This window comes from Salvelinus fontinalis, chromosome 33, assembly GCF_029448725.1.
Source record: "Salvelinus fontinalis isolate EN_2023a chromosome 33, ASM2944872v1, whole genome shotgun sequence".
NCBI lineage: Eukaryota > Metazoa > Chordata > Actinopteri > Salmoniformes > Salmonidae > Salvelinus > Salvelinus fontinalis.
In genome coordinates this window covers 16393893-16411826 of record NC_074697.1, presented here as the reverse complement: position 1 = coordinate 16411826, position 17934 = coordinate 16393893, and the positions used below count along the sequence as shown (strand labels likewise).

General features: G+C 45.3%; 1 protein-coding gene across 1 annotated transcript in view; it reads right to left on the bottom strand.

The window, feature by feature from the left end:
- Positions 1-17934, bottom strand: part of wdr62 (WD repeat domain 62) — a 75670-nt gene that overhangs the window by 31507 nt on the left and 26229 nt on the right. The window contains exons 10-15 of the mRNA XM_055895190.1: positions 14456-14599; positions 14152-14315; positions 13932-14023; positions 12918-13043; positions 11076-11146; positions 7840-7961 (exon numbers count right to left, since the gene is read on the bottom strand). Coding sequence (XP_055751165.1) covers positions 7840-7961; positions 11076-11146; positions 12918-13043; positions 13932-14023; positions 14152-14315; positions 14456-14599 — 719 coding nt within the window. The remainder of the gene's footprint in view (positions 1-7839; positions 7962-11075; positions 11147-12917; positions 13044-13931; positions 14024-14151; positions 14316-14455; positions 14600-17934) is intronic.

The window sequence follows — 17934 nt, the reverse complement described above, 5'->3', positions numbered from 1 at the left end:
TCACCGCAAGAAGCTCAAACAGATATAACATTTGACTAAAACAATCACTTTAAACCTTACTGCCATGTGTATACGAGCACATACAGAGTGAGTACAAAAAAAACATTCAGAACACCTGTTCTTCCCATGACAGACTGACCAGGTGAATCCAGGTGAAAGTTATGATCCCTTATTGATGTCACTTGTTAAAACCACTTCAATCAGTGTAGATGAAGGGGAGGATACGGGTTAAAGAAGGATTTTTAAGCCTTGAGACATGGATTGTGTATGTGTGCCATTCAGACGGTGAATGGGCAAGACAAAATATCGAAGTGCCTTTTGAACGGGGTATGGTGGTAGGTGCCTGGCGCACCGGTTTGTGTTAAGAAATGCAACACTGCTGGGTTTTTCACACTCAACAGTTTTCCCGTGTGTATCAAGAATGGTCCACCACCCAAAGGACATCCAGCCAACTTGACACAACCGTGGGAAGCGTTGGAGTCGACATGGGCCAGCATCCTTGACACAACCGTGGGAAGCGTTGGAGTCGACATGGGCCAGCATCCTTGACACAACTGTGGGGAAGCGTTGGAGTCGACATGGGCCAGCATCCTTGACACAGCTGTGGGGAAGCGTTGGAGTCAACATGGGCCAGCATCCTTGACACAGCTGTGGGGAAGCGTTGGAGTCAACATGGGCCAGCATCCCTGTGGAACGCTTGACACCATGTAGAGTCCATGCCCCGACGAATTGAGGCTGTTCTGAGGGCAAGGAGGGGTATAAACTCAATGTTAGGAAGATGTTCCTAATGTTTTGGTATGTGTGAATATTTCTCTACTAAACATTGGAATATTTTGGAACAGATTTCCAAAATTAAAATCACTTGGAGCTGATTTTCTGGAGTTTTTATTTGAGTCTTTCACACTGCATTCGGTAAGTATTCAGATCCCTTGACTTTATCCACATTTTGTTACGTTACAGCCTTATTCTAAAATGGATGAAATAGTTTAACCCCTCATCAATCTACACACAATACCCCCATAATGACATCACAATACCCCCATAATGACATCACAATACCCCCATAATGACATCACAATACCCCATAATGACATCACAATACCCCATAATGACATCACAATACCCCATAATGACATCACAATACCCCCATAGACAAAACAAAACTTTTTTAATTGTTTTTGCAAAATAACATAAGTATTCAGACTCTTTAATGAGTACTTTGTTGAAGCACCTCTGGCAGCGATGTATATTTTATTGGTAATTAAAGCGCGCTTCCCATTCATTCAAATGCGTAGGCAACAGAAGGTTTCATCAGTGCGTCACATTGCTATGAGCTGGAGGCATTTTCAAAACATATACAGTGGGGAGAACAAGTATTTGAAACACTGCCGATTTTGCAGGTTTTCCTACTTACAAAGCATGTAGAGGTCTGTAATTTTTATCGTAGATACACTTCAACTGTGAGAGACAGAATCTAAAACAAAAATCCAGAAAATCACATTGTATGATTTTTAAGTAATTAATTTGCATTTTATTGCATGACATAAGTATTTGATCACCTACCAACCAGTAAGAATTCCGGCTCTCACAGACCTGTTAGTTTTTCTTTAAGAAGCCCTCCTGTTCTCCACTCATTACCTGTATTAACTGCACCTGTTTGAACTCAAAGACACCTGTCCACACACTCAATCAAACAGACTCCAACCTCTCCACAATGGCCAAGACCAGAGAGCTGTGTAAGGACATCAGGGCTAAAATTGTAGACCTGCACAAGGCTGGGATGGGCTACAGGACAATAGGCAAGCAGCTTGGTGAGAAGGCAACAACTGTTGGCGCAATTATTAGAAAATGGAAGAAGTTCAAGATGACGGTCAATCACCCTCGGTCTGGGGCTCCATGCAAGATCTCACCTCGTGGGGCATCAATGATCATGAAGAAGGTGAGGGATCAGCCCAGAACTACAAGGCAGGACCTGGTCAATGACCTGAAGAGAGCTGGGACCACAGTCTCAAAGAAAACCATTAGTAACACACTACGCCGTCATGGATTAAAATCCTACAGCGCACGCAAGGTCCCCCTGCTCAAGCCAGCGCATGTCCAGACCCGTCTGAAGTTTGCCAATTACCATCTGGATGATCCAGAGGAGGAATGGGAGAAGATCAAGCTTTTTGGTCTAAACTCCACTTGCCGTGTTTGGAGGAAGAAGAAGGATGAGTACAACCCCAAGAACACCATCCCAACCGTGAAGCATGGAAGTAGAAACATCATTCTTTGGGGATGCTTTTCTGCAAAGGGGACAGGACGACTGCACCGTATTGAGGGGAGGATGGATGGGGCCATGTATCGCGAGATCTTGGCCAACAACCTCCTTCCCTCAGTAAGAGCATTGAAGATGGGTCGTGGCTGGGTCTTCCAGCATGACAGCGACCCAAAACACACAGCCAGGGCAACTAAGGAGTCGCTCCGTAAGAAGCATCTCAAGGTCCTGGAGTGGCCTAGCCAGTCTCCAGACCTGAACCCAATAGAAAATCTTAGGAGGGAGCTGAAAGTCCGTATTGCCCAGCGACAGCCCCGAAACCTGAAGGATCTGGAGAAGGTCTGTATGGAGGAGTGGGCCAAAATCCCTGCTGCAGTGTGTGTAAACCTGGTCAAGAACTACAGGAAATGTATGATCTCTGTAATTGCAAACAAAGGTTTCTGTACCAAATATTAAGTTCTGCTTTTCTGATGTACTTATGTCATGCAATAAAATGCTAATTAATTACTTAAAAATCATACAATGTGATTTTCTGGATTTTTATGATAAAAAATTACAGACCTCTACATGCTTTGTAAGTAGGAAAACCTGCAAAATCGGCAGTGTTTCAAATACTTTTTCTCCCCACTGTAAATAGCTATTATTATTACCTCATATTGCTATATAGTATTGCATTGCTGCCCAATAACTCAGTGTGTCTAACCCTTGTGTCTGAACAGGAAGTCAGTGTGTCTAACCCTTGTGTCTGAACAGGAAGTCAGTGTGTCTAACCCTTGTGTCTGAACAGGAAGTCAGTGTGTCTAACCCTTGTGTCTGAACAGGAAGTCAGTGTGTCTAACCCTTGTGTCTGAACAGGAAGTCAGTGTGTCTAACCCTTGTGTCTGAACAGGAAGTCAGTGTGTCTAACCCTAACCCTTGTGTCTGAACAGGAAGTCAGTGTGTCTAACCCTTGTGTCTGAACAGGAAGTCAGTGTGTCTAACCCTAACCCTTGTGTCTGAACAGGAAGTCAGTGTGTCTAACCCTAACCCTTGTGTCTGAACAGGAAGTCAGTGTGTCTAACCCTAACCCTTGTGTCTGAACAGGAAGTCAGTGTGTCTAACCCTAACCCTTGTGTCTGAACAGGAAGTCAGTGTGTCTAACCCTAACCCTTGTGTCTGAACAGGAAGTCAGTGTGTCTAACCCTAACCCTTGTGTCTGAACAGGAAGTCAGTGGAACCTGGAACCTGGTCCTACAGTCAGAAGGAAAGGCAGCGTACTATTGGACAGCACACACGGCAAATATCAAAATAGATGTTAGATGAGTTGTGACTATCAGTGAACAAGTAGTGGGCCAGCCAGGCATATCACAGTATTTGAAAATTAAATCACAGGGAGAAAAAAAAAAAAAAAAAGTTTAGAAAGCAAAATAGCTATTGCTGTAAAAAGACAAGACAATGAAAATACTAAAATGTATTTTAGTTATCAAAATGTTCCTATTTTATTGAGACTAACAGTTACGCCTACAGCCTATCGTATTGGTACCAGCAGAGAGCATCAGGCCTATCCCCAGTGAGTGGTACCAGCAGAGAGCATCAGGCCTATCCCCAGTGAGTGGTACCAGCAGAGAGCATCAGGCCTATCCCCAGTGAGTGGTACCAGCAGAGAGCATCAGGCCTATCCCCAGTGAGTGGTACCAGCAGAGCATCAGGCCTATCCCCAGTGAGTGGTACCAGCAGAGCATCAGGCCTATCCCCAGTGAGTGGTACCAGCAGAGCATCAGGGCTATCTTATTGGTACCAGCAGAGAGCATCAGGCCTATCTTATTGGTACCAGCAGAGCATCAGGCCCATCTTATTGGTAGAGCATCAGGCCTATCTTATTGGTACCAGCAGAGAGCATCAGGCCTATCTTATTGGTCCCAGCAGAGCATCAGGCCCATCTTATTGGTAGAGCATCAGGCCTATCTTATTGGTCCCAGCAGAGCATCAGGCCTATCTTATTGGTAGAGCATCAGGCCTATCTTATTGGTACCAGCAGAGAGCATCAGGCCTATCTTATTGGTCCCAGCAGAGCATCAGGCCCATCTTATTGGTAGAGCATCAGGCCTATCTTATTGGTACCAGCAGAGAGCATCAGGCCTATCTTATTGGTCCCAGCAGAGCATCAGGCCCATCTTATTGGTAGAGCATCAGGCCTATCTTATTGGTACCAGCAGAGAGCATCAGGCCTATCTTATTGGTCCCAGCAGAGCATCAGGCCCATCTTATTGGTAGAGCATCAGGCCTATCTTATTGGTCCCAGCAGAGAGCATCAGGCCTATCTTATTGGTCCCAGCAGAGAGCATCAGGCCTATCCCCAGTGAGTGGTACCAGCAGAGAGCATCAGGCCTATCCCCAGTGAGTGGTACCAGCAGAGAGCATCAGGCCTATCCCCAGTGAGTGGTACCAGCAGAGCATCAGGGCTATCCCCAGTGAGTGGTACCAGCAGAGCATCAGGCCTATCCCCAGTGAGTGGTACCAGCAGAGCATCAGGCCTATCCCCAGTGAGTGGTACCAGCAGAGAGCATCAGGGCTATCCCCAGTGAGTGGTACCAGCAGAGCATCAGGCCTATCCCCAGTGAGTGGTACCAGCAGAGCATCAGGCCTATCCCCAGTGAGTGGTACCAGCAGAGAGCATCAGGCCTATCCCCAGTGAGTGGTACTGACCCTATCCACTATTGTTGTGGCACCTCTTGTTTTTGGACAATAATTTCCTCCTCCACTTGAGATGGACGTCATATTATTTTAGTGTCTCTCCTTCTCATTGGTCTATTATATGGACAACATAGTGTCTCTCCTTCTCATTGGTCTATTATATGGACAACATAGTGTCTCTCCTTCTCATTGGTCTATTTTTTTGGACAGCAGTCTCTTCTCATTGGTCTATTATATGGACAACAGTCTCTCCTTCTCATTGGTCTATTATATGGACAACAGTCTCTCCTTCTCATTGGTCTATTTTTTTGGACAACAGTCTCTCCTTCTCATTGGTCTATTATATGGACAACAGTCTCCCCTTCTCATTGGTCTATTATATGGACAACATAGTGTCTCTCCTTCTCATTGGTCTATTATATGGACAACATAGTGTCTCTCCTTCTCATTGGTCTATTTTTTTGGACAACAGTCTCCTCATTGGTCTATTATATGGACAACATAGTGTCTTTCCTTCTCATTGGCCTATTATATGGACAACAGTCTCCCCTTCTCATTGGTCTATTATATGGACAACAGTCTCCCCTTCTCATTGGTCTATTATATGGACAACAGTCTCCCCTTCTCATTGGTCTATTATATGGACAACAGTCTCCCCTTCTCATTGGTCTATTATATGGACAACAGTCTCCCCTTCTCATTGGTCTATTATATGGACAACAGTCTCCCCTTCTCATTGGTCTATTATATGGACAACAGTCTCCCCTTCTCATTGGTCTATTATATGGACAACAGTCTCCCCTTCTCATTGGTCTATTATATGGACAACAGTCTCCCCTTCTCATTGGTCTATTATATGGACAACAGTCTCCCCTTCTCATTGGTCTATTATATGGACAACAGTCTCCCCTTCTCATTGGTCTATTATATGGACAACAGTCTCCCCTTCTCATTGGTCTATTATATGGACAACAGTCTCCCCTTCTCATTGGTCTATTATATGGACAACATAGTGTCTCTCCTTCTCATTGGTCTATTATATGGACAACATAGTGTCTCTCCTTCTCATTGGTCTATTATATGGACAACATAGTGTCTCTCCTTCTCATTGGTCTATTATATGGACAACATAGTGTCTCTCCTTCTCATTGGTCTATTATATGAACAACATAGTGTCTCTCCTTCTCATTGGTCTATTATATGGACAACAGTCTCTCCTTCTCATTGGTCTATTATATGGACAACAGTCTCTCCTTCTCATTGGTCTATTATATGGACAACAGTCTCTCCTTCTCATTGGTCTATTATATGGACAACAGTCTCTCCTTCTCATTGGTCTATTATATGGACAACATAGTGTCTCTCCTTCTCATTGGTCTATTATATGGACAACATAGTGTCTCTCCTTCTCATTGGTCTATTATATGGACAACATAGTGTCTCTCCTTCTCATTGGTCTATTATATGGACAACATAGTGTCTCTCCTTCTCATTGGTCTATTATATGAACAACATAGTGTCTCTCCTTCTCATTGGTCTATTATATGGACAACAGTCTCCTCATTGGTCTATTATATGGACAACAGTCTCCCCTTCTCATTGGTCTATTATATGGACAACATAGTGTCTCTCCTTCTCATTGGTCTATTATATGGACAACATAGTGTCTCTCCTTCTCATTGGTCTATTATATGGACAACATAGTGTCTCTCCTTCTCATTGGTCTATTATATGAACAACATAGTGTCTCTCCTTCTCATTGGTCTATTATATGGACAACAGTCTCTCCTTCTCATTGGTCTATTATATGGACAACAGTCTCTCCTTCTCATTGGTCTATTATATGGACAACAGTCTCTCCTTCTCATTGGTCTATTATATGGACAACAGTCTCTCCTTCTCATTGGTCTATTATATGGACAACAGCCTCTCCTTCTCATTGGTCTATTATATGGACAACAGTCTCTCCTTCTCATTGGTCTATTATATGGACAACAGCCTCCCCTTCTCATTGGTCTATTATATGGACAACAGTCTCTCCTTCTCATTGGTCTATTATATGGACAACAGTGGTTGTATTGGTTGTTTGTCAGTGTCAGAGTAGGTTACCCTGTAATTTATTGTATCAAAATATTCTGCTAATGTCTCCAGTCAAAGTGTAGTAAAATTGCATGAAATGTGTTTATCCTGTATCTGATATAACCTATAGCCCAGGCCTCTACCCTACAAGGACTCAGAAACCTTCTCAAAATCTCACCTTCTCAAAATGTTCTGGTCCTGGCAGGCGGTGTGTACCTGATATTCCTGACCTGGCAGGCAGTGTGTACCTGATATTCCTGTCCTGGCAGGCAGTGTGTACCTGATATTCCTGTCCTGGCAGGCGGTGTGTACCTGATATTCCTGTCCTGGCAGGCAGTGTGTACCTGATATTCCTGTCCTGGCAGGCGGTGTGTACCTGATATTCCTGACCTGGCAGGCGGTGTGTACCTGATATTCCTGACCTGGCAGGCGGTGTGTACCTGATATTCCTGTCCTGGCAGGCGGTGTGTACCTGATATTCCTGTCCTGGCAGGCGGTGTGTACCTGATATTCCTGTCCTGGCAGGCGGTGTGTACCTGATATTCCTGTCCTGGCAGGCGGTGTGTACCTGATATTCCTGTCCTGGCAGGCGGTGTGTACCTGATATTCCTGTCCTGGCAGGCGGTGTGTACCTGATATTCCTGTCCTGGCAAGCGGTGTGTACCTGATATTCCTGTCCTGGCAGGCGGTGTGTACCTGATATTCCTGTCCTGGCAGGCGGTGTGTACCTGATATTCCTGTCCTGGCAGGCGGTGTGTACCTGATATTCCTGTCCTGGCAGGCTGTGTGTACCTGATATTCCTGTCCTGGCAGGCGATGGCGGTGTGTACCTGATATTCCTGTCCTGGCAGGCGATGGCGGTGTGTGTGTGAGTAGCGTCCAGGTCCATATCATACAAAGTGGTCTTCTCTACTACGTGGTGACTACGGGCAAAGTTCAGCCCCTCCGAAGACTGGAGGGAGACAGAGAGGGAGGGGGACAGAGAGGGAGGGACAGAGAGGGAGGGAGGGACAGAGAGGGAGGGAGAGGGAGACAGAGAGGGAGGGGTTAATGCTGCAATTCAAACTTGAATGCATTTTTATACATTTTAATTTGTCCATTCAGACTATATATTATATATAGAGGGTATATTATATAGAGAGGGTAGAGGGTAAAAACAGAGGGTATATATTATATAGAGAGGGTAGAGGGTAAATAGAGAGGTTATATACACTGCTCAAAAAAATAAAGGGAACACTTAAACAACACAATGTAACTCCAAGTCAATCACACTTCTGTGAAATCAAACTGTCCACTTAGGAAGCAACACTGATTGACAATAAATTTCACATGCTGTTGTGCAAATGGAATAGACAACAGGTGGAAATTATAGGCAATTAGCAAGACACCCCCAATAAAGGAGTGATTCTGCAGGTGGTGACCACAGACCACTTCTCAGTTCCTATGCTTCCTGGCTGATGTTTTGGTCACTTTGAATGCTGGCGGTGCTCTCACTCTAGTGGTAGCATGAGACGGAGTCTACAACCCACACAAGTGGCTCAGGTAGTGCAGTTCATCCAGGATGGCACATCAATGCGAGCTGTGGCAAGAAGGTTTGCTGTGTCTGTCAGCGTAGTGTCCAGAGCATGGAGGCGCTAACAGGAGACAGGCCAGTACATCAGGAGACGTGGAGGAGGCCGTAGGAGGGCAACAACCCAGCAGCAGGACCGCTACCTCCGCCTTTGTGCAAGGTGGAGCACTGCCAGAGCCCTGCAAAATGACCTCCAGCAGGCCACAAATGTGCATGTGTCTGCTCAAACGGTCAGAAACAGACTCCATGAGGGTGGTATGAGGGCCCGACGTCCACAGGTGGGGGTTGTGCTTACAGCCCAACACCGTGCAGGACGTTTGGCATTTGCCAGAGAACACCAAGATTGGCAAATTCGCCACTGGCGCCCTGTGCTCTTCACAGATGAAAGCAGGTTCACACTGAGCACATGAGCACATGTGACAGACGTGACAGAGTCTGGAGACGCCGTGGAGAACGTTCTGCTGCCTGCAACATCCTCCAGCATGACCGGTTTGGCGGTGGGTCAGTCATGGTGTGGGGTGGCATTTCTTTGGGGGGGCCTCACAGCCCTCCATGGGCTCGCCAGAGGTAGCCTGACTGCCATTAGGTACCGAGATGAAATCCTCAGACCCCTTGTGAGACCATATGCTGGTGCGGTTGGCCCTGGGTTCCTCCTAATGCAAGACAATGCTAGACCTCATGTGGCTGGAGTGTGTCAGCAGTTCCTGCAAGAGGAAGGCATTGATGCTATGGACTGGCCCGCCCGTTCCCCAGACCTGAATCCAATTGAGCACATCTGGGACATCATGTCTCGCTCCATCCACCAACGCCACGTTGCACCACAGACTGTCCAGGAGTTGGCCTCATCAGGAGCATGCCCAGGCGTTGTAGGGAGGTCATACAGGCACGTGGAGGCCACACACACTACTGAGCCTCATTTTGACTTGTTTTAAGGACATTACATCAAAGTTGGATCAGCCTGTAGTGTGGTTTTCCACTTTAATTTTGAGTGTGACTCAAAATCCAGACCTCCATGGGTTGATACATTTGATTTCCATTGATCATTTTTGTGTGATTTTGTTGTCAGCACATTCAACTATGTAAAGAAAAAAGTATTTAATAAGAATAGTTCATTCATTCAGATCTAGGATGTGTTATTTTAGTGTTCCCTTTATTTTTTTGAGCAGTGTATTATATAGAGAGGGTAGAGGGTAAATAGAGGGTATATATTATATAGAGAGGGTAAATAGAGAGGGTATATATTATAAAGAGAGGGTAGAGGGGTAAATATAGATGGTATATTATATAGAGAGGGTAGAGGGTAAATAGAGAGGGCATATATTATATAGAGAGGGTAGAGGATAAATAGAGGGTATATATTATATAGAGAGGGTAAATAGAGAGGGTATATATTATAAAGAGAGGGTAGAGGGGCAAATATAGATGGTATATTATATAGAGAGGGTAGAGGGTAAATAGAGAGGGTATATATTATATAGAGAGGGTAGAGGGTAAATAGAGAGGGTATATATTATATAGAGAGGGTAAATAGAGAGGGCATATATTATAAAGAGAGGGTAGAGGGGTAAATATAGATGGTATATTATATAGAGAGGGTAGAGGGTAAATAGAGAGGGCATATATTATATAGAGAGGGTAGAGGGTAAATAGAGAGGGTATATATTATATAGAGAGGGTAAATAGAGAGGGCATATATTATATAGAGAGGGTAGAGGGTAAATAGAGAGGGTATATATTATATAGAGAGGGTAGAGGGTAAATAGAGGGCATATATTAAATAGAGAGGGTAAATAGAGAGGGTATATATTATATAGAGAGGGTAGAGGGTAAATAGAGGGCATATATTATATAGAGAGGGTAGAGGGTAAATAGAGGGCATATATTAAATAGAGAGGGTAGAGGGTAAATAGAGAGGGTATATATTATAGAGAGAGGGTAGCGGGTAAATAGAGTGGGTATATATTATATAGAGAGGGTATATATTATATAGAGAGGGTATATATTATATAGAGAGGGTAGAGGGTAAATAGAGGGCATATATTAAATAGAGAGGGTATATATTATAGAGAGAGGGTAGCGGGTAAATAGAGAGGGTATATATTATATAGAGAGGGTAGAGGGTAAATAGAGAGGGTATATATTATATAGAGAGGGTATATATTATATAGAGAGGGTATATATTATATAGAGAGGGTAGCGGGTAAATAGAGAGGGTATATATTATAAAGAGAGGGTCGAAGGTAAATAGAGAGGGTATATATTATATAGAGAGGGTAGCGGGTAAATAGAGAGGGTATATATTATATAGAGAGGGTAGAGGGTAAATAGAGAGGGTATATATTATATAGAGAGGGTAGAGGGTAAATAGAGAGGGTATATATTATATAGAGAGGGTAGAGGGTAAATAGAGAGGGTATATATTATATAGAGAGGGTAGAGGGTAAATAGAGAGGGTATATATTATATAGAGAGGGTAGAGGGTAAATAGAAGTTCACCTGTTCAGCGGTGCGGAAGTAGATACTCTTATCAGCACCACAGCTCACCATGAGGACCTCTGGGCTGACACCTACAACACACAGAAAACGGGCCGACACAAACCCTTAGTTAGATGTCTCTTCCCCCAGCCCCCCCCCCCCATAGTACACGCATGTTGTCTGTTTGGGTTTCTTCTCCTTTTCGTACGGTGTGTGTGTGTTGTGTGTTGTGTGTGTGTGTTGTGTGTGTGTGTGTGTTAGGGCTGCAGGTAGCCTAGCAGTTAGAGCATTGGGTCAGTAACTGAAAGGTCGCTGGTTCGAATACACAAGGCGATAAAGGTGACCAACCTGTCGATGTGCCCTTGAGCAAGGCACTTGACCTTAATTTGCTCCGGAGCGCCGTACTAGTATGGCCGACCCTGGAAACAACACGTCACTCTGCTTTTGTTTTCCGTGTGTGTGTGTGTGTTGTCCTCCGTGTGTGTGTGTGTTCTCCGTGTGTGTGTGTTCTCCGTGTGTGTGTGTTCTCCGTGTGTGTGTGTTCTCCATGTGTGTGTGTGTGTGTTCTCCGTGTGTGTGTGTGTTCTCCGTGTGTGTGTTGTCCTCCGTGTGTGTGTTCTCCATGTGTGTGTGTGTGTGTGTGTTCTCCGTGTGTGTGTGTGTGTGTGTGTGTTCTCCGTGTGTGTGTGTGTGTGTGTGTTCTCCGTGTGTGTGTGTGTGTGTGTGTGTTCTCCGTGTGTGTGTGTGTGTGTGTGTTCTCCGTGTGTGTGTGTGTGTGTGTGTTCTCCGTGTGTGTGTGTGTGTTCTCCAGGTGTGTGTGTGTTCTCCAGGTGTGTGTGTGTTCTCCAGGTGTGTGTGTGTTCTCCAGGTGTGTGTGTGTGTTCTCCAGGTGTGTGTGTGCGTTCTCCAGGTGTGTGTGTGCGTTCTCCAGGTGTGTGTGTGCGTTCTCCAGGTGTGTGTGTGCGTTCTCCAGGTGTGTGTGTGCGTTCTCCAGGTGTGCGTTCTCCGTGTGTGCGTTCTCCGTGTGTGCGTTCTCCGTGTGTGCGTTCTCCGTGTGTGCGTTCTCCGTGTGTGCGTTCTCCGTGTGTGCGTTCTCCGTGTGTGCGTTCTCCGTGTGTGCGTTCTCCGTGTGTGCGTTCTCCGTGTGTGCGTTCTCCGTGTGTGCGTTCTCCGTGTGTGCGTTCTCCGTGTGTGCGTTCTCCGTGTGTGCGTTCTCCGTGTGTGCGTTCTCCGTGTGTGCGTTCTCCGTGTGTGCGTTCTCCGTGTGTGTTCTCCGTGTGTGTTCTCCGTGTGTGTTCTCCGTGTGTGTGTGCGTGCGTGTGTGTTCTCCGTGCGTGTGTGCGTGCGTGTTCTCCGTGCGTGTGTGTTCTCCGTGCGTGTGTGTTCTCCGTGCGTGTGTGTTCTCCGTGCGTGTGTGTTCTCCGTGCGTGTGTGTTCTCCGTGTGCGTGTGTGTTCTCCGTGTGCGTGTGTGTTCTCCGTGTGCGTTCTCCGTGTGCGTGTGCGTTCTCCGTGTGCGTGCGTGTTCTCCGTGTGCGTGCGTGTTCTCCGTGTGCGTGCGTGTTCTCCGTGTGCGTGCGTGTTCTCCGTGTGCGTGCGTGTTCTCCGTGTGCGTGCGTGTTCTCCGTGTGCGTGCGTGTTCTCCGTGTGCGTGCGTGTTCTCCGTGTGCGTGCGTGTTCTCCGTGTGCGTGCGTGTTCTCCGTGTGCGTGCGTGTTCTCCGTGTGCGTGCGTGTTCTCCGTGTGCGTGCGCGTGCGCGTTCTCCGTGTGCGTGCGTGTTCTCCGTGTGCGTGCGTGTTCTCCGTGTGCGTGCGTGTTCTCCGTGTGCGTGTGTGTTCTCCGTGTGCGTGCGCGTGCGTGTGTACCAGTGAACTTGATAGCGGTGATGGAGGCAGAGTGGTCATAGACGGTCTGCTCCAGACTGTAGTTCCTCTCCATGTTGAAGATGTGGATCAGACGGTCTCGACTGGCCGACGCCAGCAGGTGAAGACCTGAAACACAAAAACACGTTCACCGTAAAAACACAGACCACCTTTCCATCCACTGTCATACCGTATACAAAATATATATATTATGACAGCTGTGATGGAAAAACAGGAAGTGTCGGTACAATTGTATAAATGCAGACAGATCGTTTGTTACGACATGTAGAATCTTTGAATCTGTAAAAATCGATTACGCGGGAAATGGCGGTGGAAACGCCTTTATGAGTAGATATATAGCAGATATAATAACCATTAAACAGAAGTGCATTTGGAGTCACGTGACGATATGGTGTGTGGTCGATCCCACTCCAAAAACCATGCCGTTTATAAAATATATTGAACTTCACAGGACGGCGAACGCTGTGATCTTGATGCTCCTTCCCAATAAATAGAGGCTCTTATCCTGGTGACACGATGCCCGACTGCCGTTTGACAAATAGTCTCCCTTTTATCCATAATAATGTCATAATGGAGACTAGCCTACCAGCACTGTATCTGTGAGCGGTTGGGCTAGAGAGCATAAATGAAGAATCAAATCACATGTGTTTATATAGTCCTTCTTACATCAGCTGACGTCTCTAAGTGCTGTACAGAAACCCAGCCTAAAACCCCAAACAGCAAGCAATGCAGGTGTAGAAGCACGAAGAAGAATTCTAAACTAAGGGACCAGCTACGCTAGGCATCAATGAGGCGGTTTATTTTCTAAAGCATTACTTGTCCTAACCTGGGTATCTTCAACCTTGAGGTAGTCAGGGGGGAAAATCTCTTGGTCTTCCGGGGTCAGAACCCCGCACCGTCTCAGTTCCGTCTCCCCCGGGTCAGAACCCCGCCCCGTCTCAGTTCCGTCTCCCCCGGGTCAGGACCCCGCCCCGTCTCCCCAAGGTCAGAACTCACCCGTCTCTGCAGGGGAGAACTCCAGACACAGCACCTCAGAGTCGTGGGCTTCAATCTTCTGCAGCTGATCCATGAACTGTAGACCAAATATACTGGACAGGAGAACACATGATATCTTAGTCGATGTGGTCATGTTGACTGTGTGTGTGTGTGTGTGTGTGTGTGTGTGTGTGTGTGTGTGTGTGTGTGTGTGTGTGTGTGTGTGTGTGTGTGTGCTTACTGTACGTTTCCGTTGCGGTCTCCAGCTGCCAGATGTTGTCCATCAGGACTGACCCCTAGGACTCTGATCCCTGACTTAGCGTCCATTCCACCCCCCTCTCCTCTCTCCCCCTCCGTCTGAAGATGTTGAGTGTCCTCCCCCACGTAAACAATCCTCAACAGATCCTGGACCGGCACACAGACGGACAGAACAGATAAAACCCAGTATGTGTGGGTAGTCATTTGTAAACCAAGACTCAGAATGAACAATGCCACGACATTGGCAGGTTGGACGAGAGGTCCTGGCCAGTTGCATTGAGACTCACGTGGCTGTAGACGTTACGGAGGCAGCCGGTTCCCTGCACCAGTCCCGGGTCGCTGTGCCACAGCCGGATGGTGTTGTCTGAAGAGCAGGTGAGGAAAGACCCAGGAGGCAGACAGGAACGGGACAGATCCATGTCAGGGTATGTCTAAATTTAAAATAAATGAAACAGTAATATGCTAGGAAAGTGATGCGCCATTTTCCAGGAAGTAGCCTTGCATTTTAGAACTTTTGTAAAAATGGGCAGAAACATAGAACAATTTCAAATAAAATTAAAGTATATTTGTCACGTGCGTCGAATACAACAGGTGTAGACCTCACAGTGAAATGCTGAATACAACAGGTGTAGTAGACCTCACAGTGAAATGCTGAATACAACAGGTGGAGTAGACCTCACAGTGAAATGCTGAATACAACAGGTGTAGTAGACCTTACAGTGAAATGCTGAATACAACAGGTGTAGTAGACCTCACAGTGAAATGCTGAATAGAACAGGTGTAGTAGACCTCACAGTGAAATGCTGAATACAACAGGTGTAGTAGACCTCACAGTGAAATGCTGAATACAACAGGTGTAGTAGACCTTACAGTGAAATGCTGAATACAACAGGTGTAGTAGACCTCACAGTGAAATGCTGAATACAACAGGTGTAGTAGACCTTACAGTGAAATGCTGAATACAACAGGTGTAGTAGACCTTACAGTGAAATGCTGAATACAACAGGTGTAGTAGACCTCACAGTGAAATGCTGAATACAACAGGTGTAGTAGACCTTACAGTGAAATGCTGAATACAACAGGTGTAGTAGACCTCACAGTGAACTGCTGAATACAACAGGTGTAGTAGACCTCACAGTGAAATGCTGAATACAACAGGTGTAGTAGACCTCACAGTGAAATGCTGAATACAACAGGTGTAGTAGACCTCACAGTGAAATGCTGAATACAACAGGTGTAGTAGACCTCACAGTGAAATGCTGAATACAACAGGTGTAGACCTCACAGTGAAATGCTGAATACAACAGGTGGAGTAGACCTCACAGTGAAATGCTGAATACAACAGGTGGAGTAGACCTCACAGTGAAATGCTGAATACAACAGGTGTAGTAGACCTCACAGTGAAATGCTGAATACAACAGGTGTAGTAGACCTCACAGTGAAATGCTGAATACAACAGGTGTAGTAGACCTCACAGTGAAATGCTGAATACAACAGGTGTAGTAGACCTCACAGTGAAATGCTGAATACAACAGGTGTAGTAGACCTTACATTGAAATGCTGAATACAACAGGTGTAGTAGACCTTACAGTGAAATGCTGAATACAACAGGTGTAGTAGACCTTACATTGAAATGCTGAATACAACAGGTGTAGTAGACCTCACAGTGAAATGCTGAATACAACAGGTGTAGTAGACCTCACAGTGAAATGCTGAATACAACAGGTGTAGTAGACCTTACAGTGAAATGCTGAATACAACAGGTGTAGTAGACCTTACAGTGAAATGCTGAATACAACAGGTGTAGTAGACCTTACAGTGAAATGCTGAATACAACAGGTGTAGTAGACCTCACAGTGAAATGCTGAATACAACAGGTGTAGTAGACCTCACAGTGAAATGCTGAATACAACAGGTGTAGTAGACCTCACAGTGAAATGCTGAATACAACAGGTGTAGTAGACCTTACAGTGAAATGCTGAATACAACAGGTGTAGTAGACCTCACAGTGAAATGCTGAATACAACAGGTGTAGTAGACCTTACAGTGAAATGCTGAATACAACAGGTGTAGTAGACCTCACAGTGAAATGCTGAATACAACAGGTGTAGTAGACCTCACAGTGAAATGCTGAATACAACAGGTGTAGGTAGACCTCACAGTGAAATGCTGAATACAACAGGTGTAGGTAGACCTCACAGTGAAATGCTGAATACAACAGGTGTAGTAGACCTCACAGTGAAATGCTGAATACAACAGGTGTAGTAGACCTCACAGTGAAATGCTGAATACAACAGGTGTAGTAGACCTCACAGTGAAATGCTGAATACAACAGGTGTAGTAGACCTCACAGTGAAATGCTGAATACAACAGGTGTAGTAGACCTCACAGTGAAATGCTGAATACAACAGGTGTAGTAGACCTTACAGTGAAATACTGAATACAACAGGTGTAGTAGACCTCACAGTGAAATGCTGAATACAACAGGTGTAGTAGACCTCACAGTGAAATGCTGAATACAACAGGTGTAGTAGACCTCACAGTGAAATGCTGAATACAACAGGTGTAGTAGACCTTACAGTGAAATGCTGAATACAACAGGTGTAGACCTCACAGTGAAATGCTGAATACAACAGGTGTAGTAGACCTCACAGTGAAATGCTGAATACAACAGGTGTAGTAGACCTTACAGTGAAATGCTGAATACAACAGGTGTAGTAGACCTCACAGTGAAATGCTGAATACAACAGGTGTAGTAGACCTCACAGTGAAATGCTGAATACAACAGGTGTAGTAGACCTCACAGTGAAATGCTGAATACAACAGGTGTAGTAGACCTCACAGTGAAATGTTGAATACAACAGGTGTAGTAGACCTCACAGTGAAATGCTGAATACAACAGGTGTAGTAGACCTTACAGTGAAATGCTGAATACAACAGGTGTAGTAGACCTTACAGTGAAATGCTGAATACAACAGGTGTAGACCTCACAGTGAAATGCTGAATACAACAGGTGTAGTAGACCTCACAGTGAAATGCTGAATACAACAGGTGTAGTAGACCTTACAGTGAAATGCTCACTTACAGGCTCTAACCTGTGCAAAAAGGTATTAGGTGAACAATAGGTAGGTAAAGAAATAAAACAACAGTAAAAAGACAGGCTATATACAGTCGCGAGGCTATATACAGTAGAGAGGCTATATACAGTAGAGAGGCTATATACAGTAGAGAGGCTATATACAGTAGAGAGGCTATATACAGTAGAGAGGCTATATACAGTAGAGGCTATATACAGTAGAGAGGCTATATACAGTAGAGGCTATATACAGTAGAGAGGCTATATACAGTAGAGAGGCTATATACAGTAGAGAGGCTATATACAGTAGAGAGGCTATATACAGTAGAGGCTATATACAGTAGTGAGGCTATATACAGTAGAGAGGCTATATACAGTAGCGAGGCTATATACAGTAGAGGGGCTATATACAGTAGAGAGGCTATATGCAGTAGAGGGGCTATATACAGTAGAGAGGCTATATACAGTAGAGGCTATATACAGTAGAGAGGCTATATACAGTAGAGAGGCTATATACAGTAGCGAGGCTATATACAGTAGAGGGGCTATATACAGTAGAGAGGCTATATACAGTAGAGAGGATATATACTGTAGAGGGGCTATATACAGTAGAGAGGCTATATACAGTAGAGAGGCTATATACAGTAGAGGGGCTATATACAGTAGAGAGGCTATATACAGTAGAGTGGC